General features: G+C 43.0%; 1 protein-coding gene across 2 annotated transcripts in view; it reads left to right on the top strand.

Moving 5' to 3' along the window:
• Window positions 1-10,671, top strand: part of RBM20 (RNA binding motif protein 20) — a 103,021-nt gene extending 92,350 nt beyond the window's left edge. For both annotated transcript variants that reach the window (XM_055719743.1, XM_055719742.1), the window contains exons 10-14: window positions 968-1,066; window positions 2,507-3,176; window positions 5,616-5,735; window positions 6,454-6,575; window positions 10,544-10,671. In XM_055719743.1, the coding sequence (XP_055575718.1) occupies window positions 968-1,066; window positions 2,507-3,176; window positions 5,616-5,735; window positions 6,454-6,575; window positions 10,544-10,654 (1,122 nt within the window). In that variant the 3' untranslated portion in view covers window positions 10,655-10,671. The remainder of the gene's footprint in view (window positions 1-967; window positions 1,067-2,506; window positions 3,177-5,615; window positions 5,736-6,453; window positions 6,576-10,543) is intronic.
• Window positions 10,672-18,174: the final 7,503 nt, after the last annotated feature.

Raw genomic sequence — 18,174 nt, 5'->3', positions numbered from 1 at the left:
ACACTGCCGCCAGCCACCGCCCGGGATGCTGGCAGAGGCGGCTGCAGGGCTGCTTTGCTGACCGGGGGTCTGTCTCTAGCTCGTGACTGCGCTGCCAGGCCATCTGTGGTTGGTTTTAGTTGACCTTGTGTTAGTTCTTCTCAAAGGCAAGGTTGGTGGAAATCTCTGTATCTTGTCACTCAGCTAGTCTCTGTAACAGGCAGCAGCACTAAGTCACGCCATAGATATGTGTGTCGGTACCACCTTTTGCCATCTTTCTCCTCTGGCTGGTGTTTCACTATGATGGATGGTTCCTTGGGAGCAGATGTCAAGAGAGAAATGTCAGACAGCATCCTAAATCACAAGCGCTGCACACTCCTTTGCATGTTTTTCAAGTTATTTTAAAGTGACTTTGTTAAAGGCATACCTCTCCAGGGACCTCTGCTAATGATTTATTTTAAAAGGAGGAAATAGGTTTTAATGCCTTGAATCCACACTTTTGCTTTGTGGCTCTTTACCAAGTGCCAGGTAGTATTATGGTTTTGCTCTTTTGAAGTATGAAACGTGCAAGCAGTTGCATTCTCAGCTGATCCTACATCAATGAACAAAACAGTTGAGGTCTTTTGCGGAGTTTTAACACTGCTGCTCTCCTTACTGTGTCTGAGCCAACATAACAGATGTGCGTAGAGAACAGAGGAGTGGAGACTGGAAATCTTAACGAATTCACATTCTCCCCCACCTGTCTTCTAGCCAATTCTATGATATAAATTACATCTCTCTAATTTTGTTTAAATTTCTTTTTCTTAATCCTTATTTGTGCCGCTTTGCTAATGAAATCCAAGTGTTGGGTCTTTTCCCACAGTCCGGTTGACTTGCATAAACTTAGAATGTGACCTTGTGAGTGACTTTGCTTCCCTAGACCCAGAATAGAAACATACTAAAGCACCACTGTGTGTTACTATACATGTATATGTTGTATTTATTTTAGCTTGGAAAAGAGGAGCAAGTTCCAGAGAAGAGCTCACCTTCAGCTAATAAACAAGGAAAAGAATCTGGAGAGATTTTTGAAAACACCAGAAAAGAGAAGGTTGGTGACGCATTGTTGGTGCAGCTTCCATGACAAATGAGTGAGAACCCAGGCTTGGTAGCACATTCTCCCAGCTGAAATATTAAACCCCCACGGAAAGGCGTGTAAAGGGGTTGTAAGAAGGGGGTTGTCTAAATTAACTTGTCTACTCTTGACCTCTGCTTTAAGGGCTAGCTTTTCCTGAAGTCTCCAGAACTCTTTTTTTAGTTGCTCTTTGCCCATGTACATACATAGCCCCTGGCACTGGCAACTGTAAGTAACGTATGCCCAAGTGAACTGTGTAATTTTGTGAACCATGCCCCAAAATAGGAGATGTGGTCAGTTAGTGGAGAAGAAGGGGACTAATGATGAAAACTTTTCAGAACATTGGCCTTAGATGGACTATAGATAACAGCCTCTTCTGATTGTTTCTGGTTTTAATTAAATTATATCTGTACAGCACCCCTACTGCAGCATCACAGTCGGGGACAGCAATGTCCTTGGAATTCCTCCAGCTTCATATCTGTAGGGTCATGGGTTGATGGCCAGATATGGAAGCTATTGATATCTGCTGCTGTAGAAAACTGATCTCCTGGCAAGAACAGTGTCAACGCCCAGAGTTTTTATGCTCTTTTAGGATTCAAGGAGGGGAAGTGTGGGAATGGCCAAATAGGAGGAGAATACAGATTATTAATAGATTATGTGTACTCAATGAGTCTGGGAGTTGAAATCTAAGCTGCAAGTGTGTCTTAAAAGTGACATGTACCTTATAATTCTAATACTTCTGACGTCCAATATTAATGCCTGAGTCCTATAAGTCTATAACTGCATGTATGAGGTATTTCAGATTATGTACCTTGGAGTATAACTGTAAAACTGATTTTTCTTAAGGTCTAGGCCAATCTCTACCAACACAGTCCCTGGCAGAGGGCTCTTGCTGGTGGAAGGAAATGGCTGCAGAAGGTAGCTACGTTTTCTCAGTCACAGCAGGAGTTTAAAGGACCTAGTCCAGCGAAGTGAAAGCCACAGTGGCTAGACTGGGGTTCAATGTTTTGCCATTGTGCTGCCTATTTCTTGCCACCCTGGGATGGAGGTAGAGAGGGAGAGATTCATTTCCTTGGTGAACACACAGTAGCATCTGTAGCATAATAAAGGATAACAGGTTGTACTTTGTTCTACTGCTTATAGAAAGCTAAGAAGCAGGAGGCTGGAGAGACTGTAATCCCCAAGGCTGTTACAGAATCTCCTCAAAATGAAGTTTATGTAAAAAGAGATTGCTTGTCCTTGTGCGTAAAGTTGAAAATCACAACACCAAGGCCTGTTGTTCTTTGAAACTAAAATATGAGAGGGGTTAGGCACAGCCAGATGGAAGTTCTTCCCAGTTACTGATGTTCAAAGCCTACTTTTAACAGTATGATCTATAATCACTGATGTCTCAAATGTTTTACATCTTTGTGACAGGATCGAGACTGGGAGAGTGGAAGTGAGGTAGAGGGTGAGACCTGGTATCCTGCTAACATGGAGGAATTAGTAACAGTAGATGAAGTGGGAGAAGATGATTTAATCATGGAGCCTGATATAACTGAGCTTGAAGAAATAGTACCAGTTGATCAAAAAAATAAAACTGCTTCAGAAATGTGTCTCTGTATGTCAAACATGTTAGAACTGAAAAATGATCACAGCTGCTTAACCAGGAGTGAAGACAAATTTGCCCATAAAGCTTTAGAAACAAACTTCAGATCAGCAAAGGGCAGTGTAGCTTCTAGCGGCTGTCGGGATGATGATGAGGATGATGATAATGATGATGCTGTAACTGAAGCATCAAGCCTAAATCTGGACCCTGAGCAGAAGCCAGAGGAATTGCAAGAAGACCAATCTGCTAAGGAGTCTGATCCCCAGCAGAAGGAAGGAAAAATTGATAAGAGCTCCGACACTCGTTTAGAGCTCGAAGATCACCATATACCTTCTGTTCATCTGAAAGAAGAGACTCTCCAGCTCCCTGACACATTTATAGATGATTACAAACAGATGGGATCACAAGGAGCTGAGAGCAGAGAAGTTATGGAAATGCTTGTTAAAAACACTAGTGAAGAAACAAGACCTGGAAGCCAAGAGAGTCCAGAGGCCAAGGGTAACTACTGTTTTGGTTTTTTTTCCTTTTCAGCCCACAGGGAGCCTTGCATGTTTTCTCTGACAGTAGACTGAAATTTATCGCTAACAAGAGTAAATGTTGCTAATAGTATCAAGACTTGTCCTTGGAGCGGCTCAGTAAAAGAACCCCAGTGCCTTTCGCCAAGCTAAACCATTAGAGCCTCTTAGCTGAATAGTGTAAAGGAAATATGATAAGCAGCTTGCAAGCTTTCTGAAAGGCATAAGCTGCTATAATTGTCGTGTCGAGGTTCACATGAGTTTCGATGAAGTCTTTCAGTGCCCTGCTAAATTTATTTCGAATTGTCAATGAAATGAGCGACAGTCTCTGAAGGTCAACAGAAAAGTATCTGTAATGTCTGGCTGGCTCCTGGACAAGGTGGGTATTCTTACACACTGTACTGAAGTATTAGTAACATGGAAATTATCTGCAGATTGTTATTTCTCAGTCCCTGTTCATGCAAATACATGCCTTTTGTCAGGACTTGCCTTATCATCTCCTGTTATCTACCGCATGCTGCCTTTAATATAACTGATAGGACATGCTGTGAGATAATGCCAATAAATGTAATCATAGCTGCCTATTAATATTTTAGCTGTCAGGAAAAAAGGGATCTTGAGTGTCTGAAAATGAGTTCAGTTCCTTGTCACACTTTCAAATGAAACTTGAGCAAATGGAGTGTGTATAATGAGGTGAAGTAGAAAACAACGTAGACCATGTTGGCCAGGAATGCTCTTTTTTGTTGCTACCAGAGACCGTGTGGTGGAGAAGGGGTTGTGAACAGAAGTTGCTGAAAGATTTTTATGGGTGCAATTTTTCACCAGAAAATGCTGGAACATTTAACGTCTGATTTTGAACTGTCTTATTCCTCCAGGACAGATTTGCAAATTGCTCAGTTCACAATACTTACCTGTCTGGCCTGAAGACAGCTTGCTAGGCTTGCATATTTGGAGATAACACTGCCATGCAAACTCCCTCGGACTGGGGATGGCAAGGTTGGCTCCCCTGGGCTGCCCACTTCACGGGCAGCCGGCTGACAAAAGAGTTGGGTACCCCAAGAGCATAGTTACTTTGGAGTTTTCAGCATCTCAGCTTCCAACTTGCCAGCAGGGAGCCTGGAAGCTCCAGGGGATCTTGTGCTTCCCAGGTTTCTGCCATGCACTTGATATCTGGGATCTGTAGTGCAAGGCTCTAGGCTTTCTGCAAAGGCAGCTGCCAGCTCAGGAGCCCAGAAATCAACTTAAATTGCTACAAAGACTCTGGGTCTCTTAAGAAGACCTAACTGAAGCTTGTGGGTTTTCCAGGATCTCTGCTGCAGATTTGGAAAGCTGGGATGGGGTTAAAGTTAATCTGAAAGCCAACCTATCAGCATTTTATATTATTTTATTTTAAATCATGTAATAGGCATATTTAAAACAATGAAGAAAAATTCATTCTCATAGCCAGAAATTGCAGATCTTTGAACTACAGACTTGAAAGGCAGGAAGGGTTTGGTTTGGGCAAAAATGTATTTGTTTTATGAGAAAATATATCCCTTATATAGATGAAATTTGCAATGCAATAGAAATGTTGTCAGGGTAAGGGAACTAATTCTTTGATGTAAGAACTGAAGAATAGGAATCAGACCAGTTAATCTGTAACTTTGTTGCCCTGTGATAACAAATTTCTCTTTTTTGAATAAAAGCAATTCACATGTTGGGAAGGGAGAGCATCTGTTCCTTTCACTGGCTTTACCTGCCTCAGCAAATCAATTCACTGTTTTCCACGCCTTGAATCTCCAGCCTGTGTACATTAATGTTGGTCAGCAGGGACCAACCATCCCATCCCTACTGGCCAGGAACCAAAATCTTCAAGTGGCTAAGAGCCATAAAGCAGAAACTGTCCCTTGGAGAGCTGAGGATGGGAGAAGAGTGGCTCCAGGGGAGAGGATGACAGTGATGCTGCAGGGGTCCTACAAGAGGAAGGTTTGCTCTGCCCGCACACCTCCTTAGGCAGCGTGGGGACTTGCTGGCAGCAGGTCCTGCTGCACCCCCTTTCTCAGCAGCCCCTGTGTTAGCCCAGCTCTGTCTCTGGTCATGCAGTACCATACGTGGTTACAGAGCTGCAGTCGGACCATGCTGGTGCCAGAGGCACGTATAGTGTTATAGATCTATTTAGAGATTAAAATATGAAAAGAAAAAACATAATGAATGTGAAATTAGAAATAGAAAAATGGTCTGCTGGGAGAAACAGGAGTGACTGCACAGTGTAGTACAGCTGTTGGGAGTTGTGCTGAGCAGGCCTCTGATTTAAATGGAAAAGCATTTTTTCCAGATTTTACTTCATATATAGATCCACCTAGAAAACGTTCCCAAGAAGTTTACTAACGTTTCTTTAAACTAATAAACTGTTTTCATTCAATACATTTATTCATTTGTTAAGCAAATTCTAGGTACTTGGAAATGAGATCTCTGGAATACCCGGAGGTAGAGCCTAAAAGAAGGCACTCTCTGCCAGGCTGGGAACAAGAGGATGTCTTCACCGAGCTCAGCATCCCCTTGGGTACGTTGGGACACCCAGGCCACCCTCGGCCTGCAGTACCACCCACTGCAATACCTAGAGCCTACAACAAGATGTCACTTTAAGGCTACCTATTGTATTTATTTTTCAGAACAGATGTGAGTAGAGTGAAGGAACCGGGTACATGACAGAGGGGTAGCTATTGAAAGAAATGGGCTTTTGATTATAGATCATTGCTAATTTCATTCCACGTGAATGCCAAAAGATAGCTGTTAATGTCGCTGATGAGATGAAATAAGTTGCCTTGGACTATATATGAGAAATACTTAGTAATTTAAAAGTCTTTGTCATAAAAGTATTGCTTATACTTTCACTATAAGCAAAAGTATTTGTCTTACTGATCATGAGTAAAACACCTGGAAGATGTACATCCTAAAGAGCATCTGTGTAACTTAAGGATAATTTTACTGCTAATTGCTATTCTAGCTCTTGAGTTTGTGCAGTGAAGTTTCCAGTCAGTATTATGCACAAGAAGGTACTTTTTAAGATATGTATAATATCTAAGAGAGAAGTGGAAGGTGTATTTGCAATGCACAGGATTTAAAACTGCGAAATTAGGGAAATCAGAGAAGTGAATCGAGGATTCAGTCTTCATATCTATGTCATTTAACTAAACAGCAACTTTTTACTTTGAAAACAAGTATTATGGAGGGGAAGGGTTTCAACTGACATTTTAATGCAATTCAGAATTTCTCAATAGGTGTGGAATTTGTGGTGCCTAGAACTGGGTTTTATTGCAAGCTCTGTGGACTCTTCTATACAAATGAAGAGACAGCAAAGACAAGTCACTGCAGAAGTACTGTTCACTACAAAAATCTTCAGGTAAAAACATGCTTGGAGGTAGCTAACAACTTGCGCATACATAGACAGTGCTACAAAAAATTAGTTTTTATTCTGTGGGACAGAATTTAGATGAAGTGAAATTTAGATAAGCAAAACTTTTCAGTAGTTCCAGTAGTACAGTCATTTCTCACTCCCTGATCCTTGAAATCAACTTCTGGGTCATAAAAAAGTGAGGCCAGGTGATAACTTCATTTTCTCATCTATATTTGGTCCTCATCACCAGTACAGCATGCAATTCACATCTTTAATTCCCTGTTCTTGAGGGTCCCAGGTGTTTCTGTCACTGGGATTGAGCTCAGCAGCAGCAGGGCTGCTGCTGAAATAAGAAATGATTTCTTAATTTCAGCAGCATTAAACATGCCACTCGTTTAATAATGTTGCCAGACTTAGTTGTGCATTGGTGTGAACTTCTGCAGCGTGTTTCAGCACACAGTCCCTCTGTGACGCACAGGCTCTCCGAGGCATTTCCTGTCACCCGCTGAAACCACCTCCCCGTGCTGCAGAACAGCACGGCGGGTCAGCCACGCCGAACACCGCTATTGAATAATTCCTGTAAGGGTAGGCAGAAATGTGTAATTACCTCTATGGATTCCATAAGCATGTCAGCACTTGATAACAGCACACAGAGACCACGGGTGCTTGCAGTTCAATCAGAAGACCGTACCTTTATCGCTTTTCAGATGCACGGTTGATACCATCAGTCGTGACAGCATGAGCACTAACTGCCCTGTGCTGAGGACTCCTCAGAGGAGGTAGCCTTGCCTGTCATCTCCTTGAATCCCTGCCTGTGTGCAGGGTGTGCACCCTGCAGAAGACACTTTTGTTGGCATTCGCATACTCTTAGTCATGAAAGAGCAAAGCAAAGCTGTGCCTTGTTTCTCCGTTTCTTCCCTCTGCCCATAGTAAATGTTGGAGCTCCGCTTATCTTCAAGTAATAGCTATCCTTCCCTAGCTAGCTAGTAGGCATTGGCTTTTCTAGTGACAATCAGAGTCAAATAATTTCTCTGGGAGAATTTTTCTTCTTGACTTTGCTAAAGTTACATAGCTGTAATCGTACAAAGGCCTCTGTATGGCCTTTGTATGATTACACACAAAAGACTGTGCCTGCAGAGCTGCGATGCTTGCTAATAATGGAGCCTCCAAGTGTAAGCTTGAAAAACAGGTGCCCAGTTTTCATGCCTGTTTTTGTTTCATACAAAAAAAAAAACCAAACACCAAACCCAAGAAACTCATGCTAAAGCAAAGACTGCAACTCCAGCCCCTGCCCCTGGCAACTAGTCCCATGGGAAGAAGAGGTTTTTTTTCATTTTCCAAGTTATTTTGTTAGTCTTAGAAAAAAAAGGTCCAACTAAAACTGAGCCAGTGTGAAAAAAACATCTTTTTGTCCCTGTTAAGACATTTCCCATGAGCACTGTGGAAGATCTCTAACACTGACTTGAGATAAGAGAACAAAGACCACAAAAGCTGTTAAAATTAAATCTGTCAAATACGGTAATAAAAACAGGCTGTTCTGTGAGCCGTACCTCTTATCTTACTAAATGGAGGAAGTAAACATCGCATCCAACTTCTGCCTGCTCAAGTGGAAACTCAGCAAATTTTAAATAATTGTTCTGTATTACTAGAACTCTTTTAGTTGCAATTATGCACTCTGCAAGAAATGTCAGTCTTCTCCTATGGTGGTGCAATTTAGCGAGTGCATCCACCAACATAAGAACTATGGACTTTAACTCTTACTGTATGTGAAGCTATGGGACTGCCGCTGCAGGCTGTCATCTTGCCTAAATGACAAACACCATTGTCCCATGACAATGACATTGTTCCAAATGCCCTTATGGCTATAAGTCTTTTATAGTTCATCTGCTATTTGTCTCCTTGAGGCCACATCGAAAAATATATGTTCAGTGTTTGAATTTGAATGCAAAACCAAACAGGTTATTTATGAGTTTTATTCCAAAAGCCTTGCTTAGATTACGATGATGATTTTGTCTTGAATTAAAATAGTCAGCTTCATCGGAGTATGGTGCCCCTTGAAGAACAGCAGTCACGGAAAAAAACCCCACAATTGTTTGTCAACCTTGCAGACTTTTTGTAATTTTCCATTCTCTTCAGCTTAATAAATGACTTTCCCAGGTGGTATTTATATTTACACATCCACTGCATTTTTCATGTCCAAAAAATGCATCATTTGGCCGTCCTTCCCACCACTACCACAAAAAGCTGTCAGATTCATCTGGTGTAAACTACCTTGGCAGCTCAGTGCAGCATTTTATCCTGTTTTCCACTGGCTTTATGCAGTGTTCATCAAAACTTGTATTTAAATGAAAAAATACCTTTTCCTTGACTGTCATTTTGCTATAAATTAATTTGAATGTCTGGTCTGTGAACTTCAAAACTGATGTTTGTGGTGCTTATGATAACTGACAATGTCAGCTAAAGGTGGTGGATAAACCTCAGTCTTATTTTGGTGGGTAATCACGGAAAAACAAAAATGTATGGGTTATCTGATCCAACGACAAGTTTTAGTGACTTACTACTGTTCATGGTGTACTTCTTCATGTTCTGAACATGTTCTACATGTTCGTGTACTGAGTACGGTACATGGATCACTTCTCCCAGCCTTTATGGACCCTATATCTCTGTATACTACTGTAACATTTACTCTGGCTTTCTGCCACACGGAATTTTGTACCCGGGGATCAAGACTGAGAGTTTTGTAATTTCCACAGCCAAATCTCTATATTCAGAGTAACAAGGGTACAGTCGTCATTTTGTCACAGGTATACCCATTCTTTACCACTACTGAGTCCCTTTCAGATTTACCTCTGACATCCAAAACTTGTATTTACATGAGACAACCTGCCAGTCCTAACACAGCTCTTGATTTTTTAACATCCGTTTCTCATTTTACTTCTTCCCCATGGATGCCAAAGAGTAATCAGTAATCTGGGGGAATCCTGCAAGTAGGTGAAATTTTCCAGTGATGTGAGATGGTCTTTTCAAAACAAATCAGAATGAATAATCAGGTAGAAAAGAGTTTTATAATCCTAATAATGTGCAGGTCAGTTATTCTTACATGTGGTATATGTATAAGTAATTTATAAGAACATCTCTATGTTATTATGTGGTAATTTCCCATGTGTGTCTTTACACTAGCTGCTGCTGAAGAAGCTTCTTTCAATCCATTTTTAGGTCTGTTGACCTTGAATAATTACTCTGACCACCATTTTCAGACCCATACCAGCTCATCGTCTATTTTGTGCGCAGCTCTGCCAACTAAGAGCACTGCCAAAAGGCTGAAAGCCTCACTGGCCATGCCTGTATTTTTAAATCACACTGATTGCTTAAAGCACCAAGAGTCTTTACCTTAGAGAAACACTATAAACGTAAATGCTCTAGCCAGACTGCTAAATTGTGTTAATTATTACTGAGTTTGATTATTCCCTTAAAACAAATGTTCTTGGGCAAAAGGTATATCTTTGACCTGGACATGCTGAAAATGTAATATATATATATATATATTTGCTTTAAAATGTGACTCAAAAACTGCATCTGTTTTCTGACACACCAGTTTTATACGTGCATAATGCAGCTGACTCAGTGGAGTTAGTTCCTGTCCTGTGGTGTATGGGAGTAGGGAGTTTGCAAGGAGAAAAGGTGAGGTCTAGTTACAGAAACTGATGGGGAGTCATGGTCCTTCTGGTTCTGTCAACAGTTCCCCATGTGGCACAGTGTAAATCACTGAACCTTTGAGGTTCTCCATGTATTCAGGTAGTTTGCCTGATGCAGCTGTATTTCCTGGCTTTAATTTTCACCAAAATGGGCCTCCTGTGTGCTTTCTTCCCTTCTGAGATGCTGGGATAGTGTGGGAGCTCTGAAAAGGCACAAAGCATCCCATGTTGAATATTTTAAGTTTTGGTAACAATGCTTTGTTTTTGATGTGACTGCAGAAGTATCTGTCCCAGCTTGCAGAAGAGAGCCTGAAAATGAAGGAAGAAGGCAGCCATCTGCCTCAGGATGACACTGGCATTGTTCCTCACTTCACGAAGAAAAAACTATGATGCAGATGAACTGGAAGAACTATAATGAGTGAATGCTGATCCTTTTCTTTTTTTTTTTTTTTTTTTTTTTTTTTAATTTCTATGATATAACTGTCAATTTGCACTGTACAGAGGAGGGGAAATAAAGAGCATGTTCCATGCATCTATGCCCAGAGTGCCATTAAAAACCAAAATGCCTGAAACTGTTTCCCACGGTGAAGCAATGCTGGCATATCTGTAAGAAGTGGAGCAATTCTTTCTCACACTCTGTGTGCTGGGAGTGGTTTCCTAGATTAAATCAGAATTCTCAGGGATTCTTAAAGTTTTAATTCTGATGTGATGCATCAGGTCAGGTGGAGTATTTTAGAAGCACTCAGCATCCTCCAGTGGACGCTGAAAGGAAAGGAGATGTCACTATAAATAGGCTTTAATGTTGCTTAAAATATCTTCAGCCATTTCACTCGCTGCCCCAGTAAGAAGTAGCATTTGCATAGGACATCTAAAGCCATTGTGCTAAAACTAGTCAGTAGATGGCATAATATAAACCCCATAAGCATCCACCTCTGTGTATCGTAAGAGTTTGGTGAAATGATAAAATGTTTGTGGTGTTAAGTGCTGACTGTACACTGACTGTGTTGTACGAGCACGGAGGCAGCCACAGTCTGTCCCAGGGACCTTATAGCCTGAACGCAGCACAGCGAGAGCAATTTGAATGCATGTGCTGACAGCCAACCTGCTCTGGTTTCCAGCGTTTTCCATGGTGTGATCAGGATGTTTTCCAGGTACCACTGTGTTTGAAACCCTTCATTTTGATAGTTCTAAAGGGTGCCAACTTTGAGTCTACTGACTTGAAACTCTCATGAGAGGCTTTTTAAAGTGCCACATGTTTGGACCATGTCTCTTTTAGACATTTTATTCAAGATCCTTGCTTTTGGGGTCTTTTTGTTCTCTTTCAAGCTTGCTTTTCCTCAGCTTGGCAATGTTGAATTTTCCTGGTTTTTATGGAAAGATGCCAGACTTTTAATATTGTTTTTATATTTTATTTCCCTGAATTTTTTAAGGTGAATACAGCAACTGATGGCTCACAGAGTGCAGCACTGAGAACACAGGATGCACCAGCAGCTCTGGCATTATTACGAGCTATTGTTTCTGCACAGTTGTTGCTTAGTATTTTGCACAGTCCCTTTGAAACGCACTGTACAAGTTTCTGGTTCATTTCAATAGGGCTTTGTGTAGTAAAATGAATACAGAGGCAAACCATTGCCAGAATTGATCCTGGAGTTATGCTTTTATAAAATGCCCTGCACAATCTAGACAGGTGGGGGTTTGCAGCCATATTTCCGTTCTTTGCCTGACTCTAATATTCATCACAGTACGTTCTGTAAAAATTACTGGTGCTGGATGTCCTGTTTAGACATTGTGCAGAGGAAGTCATTTCCCAGAAGGTTCTAGGCATCCCTAAGAATGACATGGATGTCACAAAATACTGCAAAGTGGCTAAATTGCCAACAAAGTATTTGTTCCATTATGTCTTCTGCCAGCAGCCATGCTTGTTCTCTGAAGCAGCCTGTAGCCAGGCAGTGTGTCTCAGAGGTGCCTGGTGGTGTTGCCTGAAGTCCTGTTCCATTTCATGGCCTGTGCTTTCCACTCGTTTTACCAGAGGTGGGGTCAGATTTCATATTTGGAATTCCTGCTTCTCACAAGTTGAGGGATTCTTTGCATCCCGGATTCAGATGTGGCCTATCCAAAAGACAAGGGGAAATGAAAAACATTGCAGCCTAAATCCTCCTTTGTCCAGACTTGAAGTATGTTAAGACTTGGGTCCATCTGTCATTTAAAACAGCTTTCTTTTTGTTTTTCCATATGGAAAAAAATAATATTGCAAACCAGGTATTTTTCCTTCAAGGATTGGGGTTTTTCTTTGTTTGTTTTTCACGTTGCAGTGAAATTTGAGCACAGGGCTGTTAAGGCAAGAGCTTGTATTGCAAGCTGTAAGATTACCAAAATGGCAGTAAAGATTGTGCAATTGTCTTCAAAAGCACAGCTCTCAAGCTGTCATGTATCATCTGAATATGAAGTTCCCTTCATGCCCTTCAGCACAAACTGAGTGCAAGGGAAGGAAATCACTACAAATGCAAGCATCAAATCTTTGAAGCTAACCCTGCTATCAAACTGGAGCTCTCACCAGCCTAATGGGAGCTTGTTAGACCATGTGGTTAAGCTTAATTGGATGTGAGACATAGCTGACTGTATATCAAAGTCATATGCCTCCAGCAACTTTATCCCCAGGTAACCTCAAATGAGAAAAGTATCACTGTTATTATTCTTTATTTGTATTGCAGTAGAAGCTACAGGTCCACTGCCTTTATTATAGGCACGGTACACATCCACAACAAAGGCTTTCCCAGGCCAAAGCGCTTTAAATCAGACTTTCTGAAAACAGACAACAGGTGGATACAGGCAGGCAGGGAAAGCAGTAGGTAACCATGGGATTTTGACTGGCAGCAGCAGAATAATGAAAATGAGTGTTTACCCAGGGGCTTATTCTGGGATGTACAGGAGATGATTCAAACTACCTTCCCCCTCCTCTGGTTCTGAACCAGGTTCACTCCCATTATTCACAGCTTGCCTATTTAACCTTTTTCTTTTTTTTTTTTTCTTTTTTTTTTTTCCCCTGGCCACTTGCATTAGACATGCAAAATCCCCGAGAGAGTGGGCCTTGGCATCCTTCAGTCCCTGCCTGCTGAAGTTTCGGTCTCCATCCAGGGCTCCAAAAGCTGGAGTCTTGACTGAGCTCACCAGGAACCGTCCTGGCTCCAGGTACCTAGTCAGGGCCATGGGTACAGGCCCTTGCTTGCCGCTGAGGAAGGAGGAGGCTCCAGACGGCATCTCTGCCCTCTGTAGTTTCCTCTTCTGGAGGTAGATGACTCAGGTGAGTGATGCAGGTGCAGTGCCCAGCCCCACAGATGTGATCAGACCCAGATATTTGTAGAGGTGGTTTGGACACCCCGTCTCTTTGGGCTCTGTCCTGACGCAACAGCGATCCTCAGAATCCTGGGTACGGCCAAACAGGCAATTCCTCTTCTAAGAAGGTCCTTTCTCCCCCTAAAACTCAGCATCTGAAAGTAGTTAAAAGCAATCCTAAGTCTCAACCAGGTCCTAATGATCCCTATGATGAGTTTTCAGCCTGATGCACTTTAAGAACTCAGAGATAATCTCCTTCCCCCTCCAACAGGCCATCATGCAATGCTGGCAGGCGCTCAGCTCCCCAACTTCTCTCTACTACCTATTCTGCTGAGGAGGAAGGCCACCGTAGGCAGCCACTTACCTTTCTCAGCTTGTGTAAAAATGTGTTCTTTCTTTTGGTTTATTATATTTAAAATCTTGACTACTTTTTTAGTTGGCATAATTCATTATAAATATAATCCACGCTGTTTATTAATACATATTTATTTATATATATATATATATACAAACCACAAAACAGGCTCAGGTCTAGCCAAACAACTATTGATATTTAAAAAGGAGCTTCCTTAATATATAGAAATCATTTAAACACATCTCAACCAAAGATTGCACTTTTTTTAATAGGAACTATGTTTTTCATCTTTGTGAAATATGTATTGATCTCAAATAGTCTTTAATGTCAATCTGCAACTTACTTTCCTTGAAGTAAAAAAATAAGAGAATTAAACATTTGCCCCATAAAATCAGACAAAGTTTCATATTGGCTTTAACACTAAATTAGTGTTAGGCTGTTATATTCAGGGTTTTTCTATTCTCTAAGGATTAAGGCTGTGATTTGTTGAATTATACTTGAACTGGACCAGATGTACTATTTATTGAGCTTATATAATCTTGTTAATTTAAATTTTGGCTTGTAAACAGTTGGAATTTGTTAGTACTTGTTTAATTATGTAGGAACTGTCACCAATATTAACTGATCTGTGTAACTGATTGCAAAGTATTTCAATTTGTGTTTCTTAAAAAGAAAGATTTTAATAAAGAGAATTATAAAGCATATACATGGGTGGGCAATTGTCCCAGCAACAACATGCTTCTAGCCTCCCAGGGGATCTATTAAAAACTAAAAAATAAATAAAAGATAGTTTGGGGGTAAGAAAGAAACAGGAGACCAAAATGTTTCCTTTTAAATGTAATTTCTAGAAGTTGTGATTCTTATCAGGTAGCCCCTGCTGTACAGACTGCGAGTGATTGCCATCGTCTGGTGCTGAAGTTGAAGTGTACATATCTCAGCAGTTCACTCTGTAATTATTATTGTTATTACCCACTCCTGTCCCTCTAGATATGTCCTCACTTCCCTTTTTCTGTTTCCAAATGAATGGGCAAGTTGTCGGTCCGCACTGGCTTTTCTCTGTCTCCATCCAGGTTGTCTTTTCATCCTGAAAGAACCATACAAAATCAGCCCCAGCCAGGCACTTTCTCCAGCTCATCTCTACCCAAGTCCCCATGTTTGCCCGTTTACCCTGTTTCCCTTGCACTCTCCCTCTGCCTTTGCTGATTTTTTCTTCTTTTCAGCAGACTGCCCTCCGGGGTGCTCTCCCAGCTCCACAGGGACCTTTCCCACTCCCCAGCCTTCTCCCTGGCTCACTTCCATCGCCAGCAACTGGAGCTCCTGGGAGGAAATACTCAGCCTCAGTCAGGGTGACGTAAAGACATGCTTGTACTAAATATTTAAAGAATGCAATGAGGACAAAAGCCAAGGGGAAACTTCACCACCAGCTTTGATTAATTCACTCAGCGGAAAACACTAGGAGAAAGACTGAGACAAGGTGACGTCCGGTCCATGTGCAAGGCAGGCCATGGGGCACCATCAGAGCAGGAGCTGTGCCTCCCGCCACCTGCTGAGGGAGGGAGATGGGTCTGTCAGCCCCACCGAATGGCCAGGGCAATGGGTCATGGGCAAAAAGTCTGGCACTCAGGTTTTCTGACTCCCCAGTTCATGAGATCAGTGCTTTAGCATCTTTTGAGTAACTGTTTTGCAGCTGAGGCACACATATAATGTATTTTAAGCACAAATGGTTTCAGTTCTTCTGTCCTAGATGTAGTGAAACCTTCATACATGTGACCTTGATACCACCTCACTGCAGCCGTGAATGTCTCACTCTAGAAACTGGGCAAACCAATTTTGTAAGTGTTAACTAGGCATCATATATCTGTAACAGAAAAAATTCTAAACATCACGATTTTCTTGTTGGAAGGGGGAACTCAGGTGTGAAAGACTTCACTAGTGAACACCAGCCCGCACCCAAGTACCAGCTTGGCCTTTTGGCGCAAGGCTGTGACTGACCTCACTTGGACAGCCAGCCACAGCCCAGCTGTGCTGCCTGACCCACGGAGCGGACCAGGTCCAGGCTGTCTGAAGACAGGACCCTCCCCGGGAAGCTGACCAGGAGGGAGGGCAGGGGTGCGTGGGGAGCTGGGATGGCGCTGCCTGCTCTGGATCGGGCTGCTGTGGGGCTGGGCCAGTGGACACACTGCCCCGACACAAGCGGCGCTGGGGCTGCAGCACATGCCGGCGCTGTGCGAAGCAGCCACCCTGCGCCTGCTTTTCAGCGCCAACGCAGCCTGGGGCTCGGCCCTGTTTGTGCAGGTGGCAGCAAGGGCAGCCCAAGAGAACAGGTTTGCCTTTGCTTACTTTTCTACATCCGACTCCACCAGCCTCCGCTTATCTATGTCAATATGTTGAGCGCTCCTCAGGTGCTTGGCTTGCCTCATGCAGTGCTGCAACGTGAAGCCATGGGAGTATGCGGTATGTATTTGTGGAGGAAAAGTTCTCCTGTTGTGGAGAAGAGGGGGACTGGGCAAGGACCAGGGATTCTCCCCACAACATCTTAGTGGAACCGAGTAATGCAGCAGTGAAACAGAAAATAGCCTTTTCCCTTGCACAAAAGAAATTTCCATAGGGGTCAGGCTTCTCATTGCAGGGCCCAAGCTCGCCTTACTGACCTGGTAGCCAGGAATCCCCTCCACCACCCCTGGCGTGTCACACCTCCCCTCTGCTTGCCTTCAGCGGAGCTACGGTGTGTTACAGCACTGGCAATCTGGCCCCAGTCTCCATGAAACACACTTGTCTCATCCTAACTTAATATATTCACAGCACCATGGAAACACGACTCCCCAGATGCTGAGGTGACAGAAGCAGGGGTGGTTTCCATCTCTTCCTTCCTAACTGCCCCCTTCTACAGCCCATGTGAGGCTCAGGAAGGCCCTGCTGGGCATCCTGCAGCTTGGGAGCAGGCAGGGAAGTGGTGGGGCCACCAGGATCCACCTTCCGCACTGTGAAGATGGTTTTCTTAGGGCTCATCAGCACATAATTGCATCAGCCTACTGCAGGGTGAGATTTCTAATCAGATAGCCAAGGTGATTAAAGCCAGTAAGCTCTCTCCTTTCAGTTCACATCAGGGTTCTGGTTAAAGGGCCATCTGTCAGGAGCAGCTACCTGAAGTAGCTTCACTTAAACTGAAATAGGAGCATACGTCAATTTTTAATTAACTGGGTCAGATCTGAATGAGTGGGCATGTCCAAAAGCTTTTTGTAAACTAGAAAGCCACGCAGGGCAGGCTGAATACAGCCTATTAAATGTTTAAATAATTGCCAGGCAGAGTCTTGGCCAATTCCTCAAGGTAAGACTTCAGTATCAGCAGCACAGCCCTGGGTGAAGAGGCAGCTTTTCCAGCCCGATTTCTTCCCAGTGCTTTAGAAATGAAGGTTCCTGTTCACAAGCTGTGATCCCCTTACTCCTAAGCCTTGTTTGAGGACATGCATATTAGTTCCACCTTCCTTAAACACCATCCTGGTGTCTTTAGAGGACACAGGAAGCCTGTTTTTTTTGTGGGTTTCTTCTCTGGTGGGGCTGTGTTTGCATTGCAGCTGGTTTATCTTTGGCAGATAGCAACGTGTTCTTGGCAGTAAACTTTCACCTTGAGCTCAGGGGGCGTAGCCACACTGTGTTTTGCACACCTGTGGTGGGGAACTAGGAAAAATTTGCCTGTTTGTTTTAACATCACTGCTGAGATGTTAAAACCAGTTTCACAGAGGTGCTATTAGTGCTTGGTAGAGGTCCCGACTCCCGAGATGTGGGCATGCTGGAGGGCAGCGTGCATGCGTGCGTGTGTGTGCATGAGCAAGACTTGTGCTGCCTTGCATGGACTTTAGCATTAAGCAGCTGGCAATCAGATGTACTTCTCCAACATTACAGTCACAAGTAATGCTGTTTTGGTGTGTGCCCAAGTGGAGTTTCTAACCTCCTTATTTCCCCTGTTCACTATTCCTGCCCATGACACTCTGTCTGTGGGTACGAGCTGTGGTGGTGAGCTTGCAGAGCCACTGGCTGCACTGAGACATACGCAGGGACTGGTATCAGTATCCCCCGAGGTGCCCGTGCCCCAGGTGCAGGGTCTCTGGGAACAAGACAGACCTTAAACAGGCACGCTTATAGCAGGTTTGGGCCCATAAAAAGAAAGTACACTGAGACCAACAGGAAGAGCAGCACGGGTCCGTCCTGATGCTCTGGGGAT

The sequence above is a fragment of the Falco cherrug genome, chromosome 9, assembly GCF_023634085.1.
Source record: "Falco cherrug isolate bFalChe1 chromosome 9, bFalChe1.pri, whole genome shotgun sequence".
Classification (NCBI taxonomy): Eukaryota; Metazoa; Chordata; class Aves; order Falconiformes; family Falconidae; genus Falco; species Falco cherrug.
Note: the sequence above shows the minus strand (reverse complement) of the source record. Positions and strands in the feature narration are given on the sequence as shown.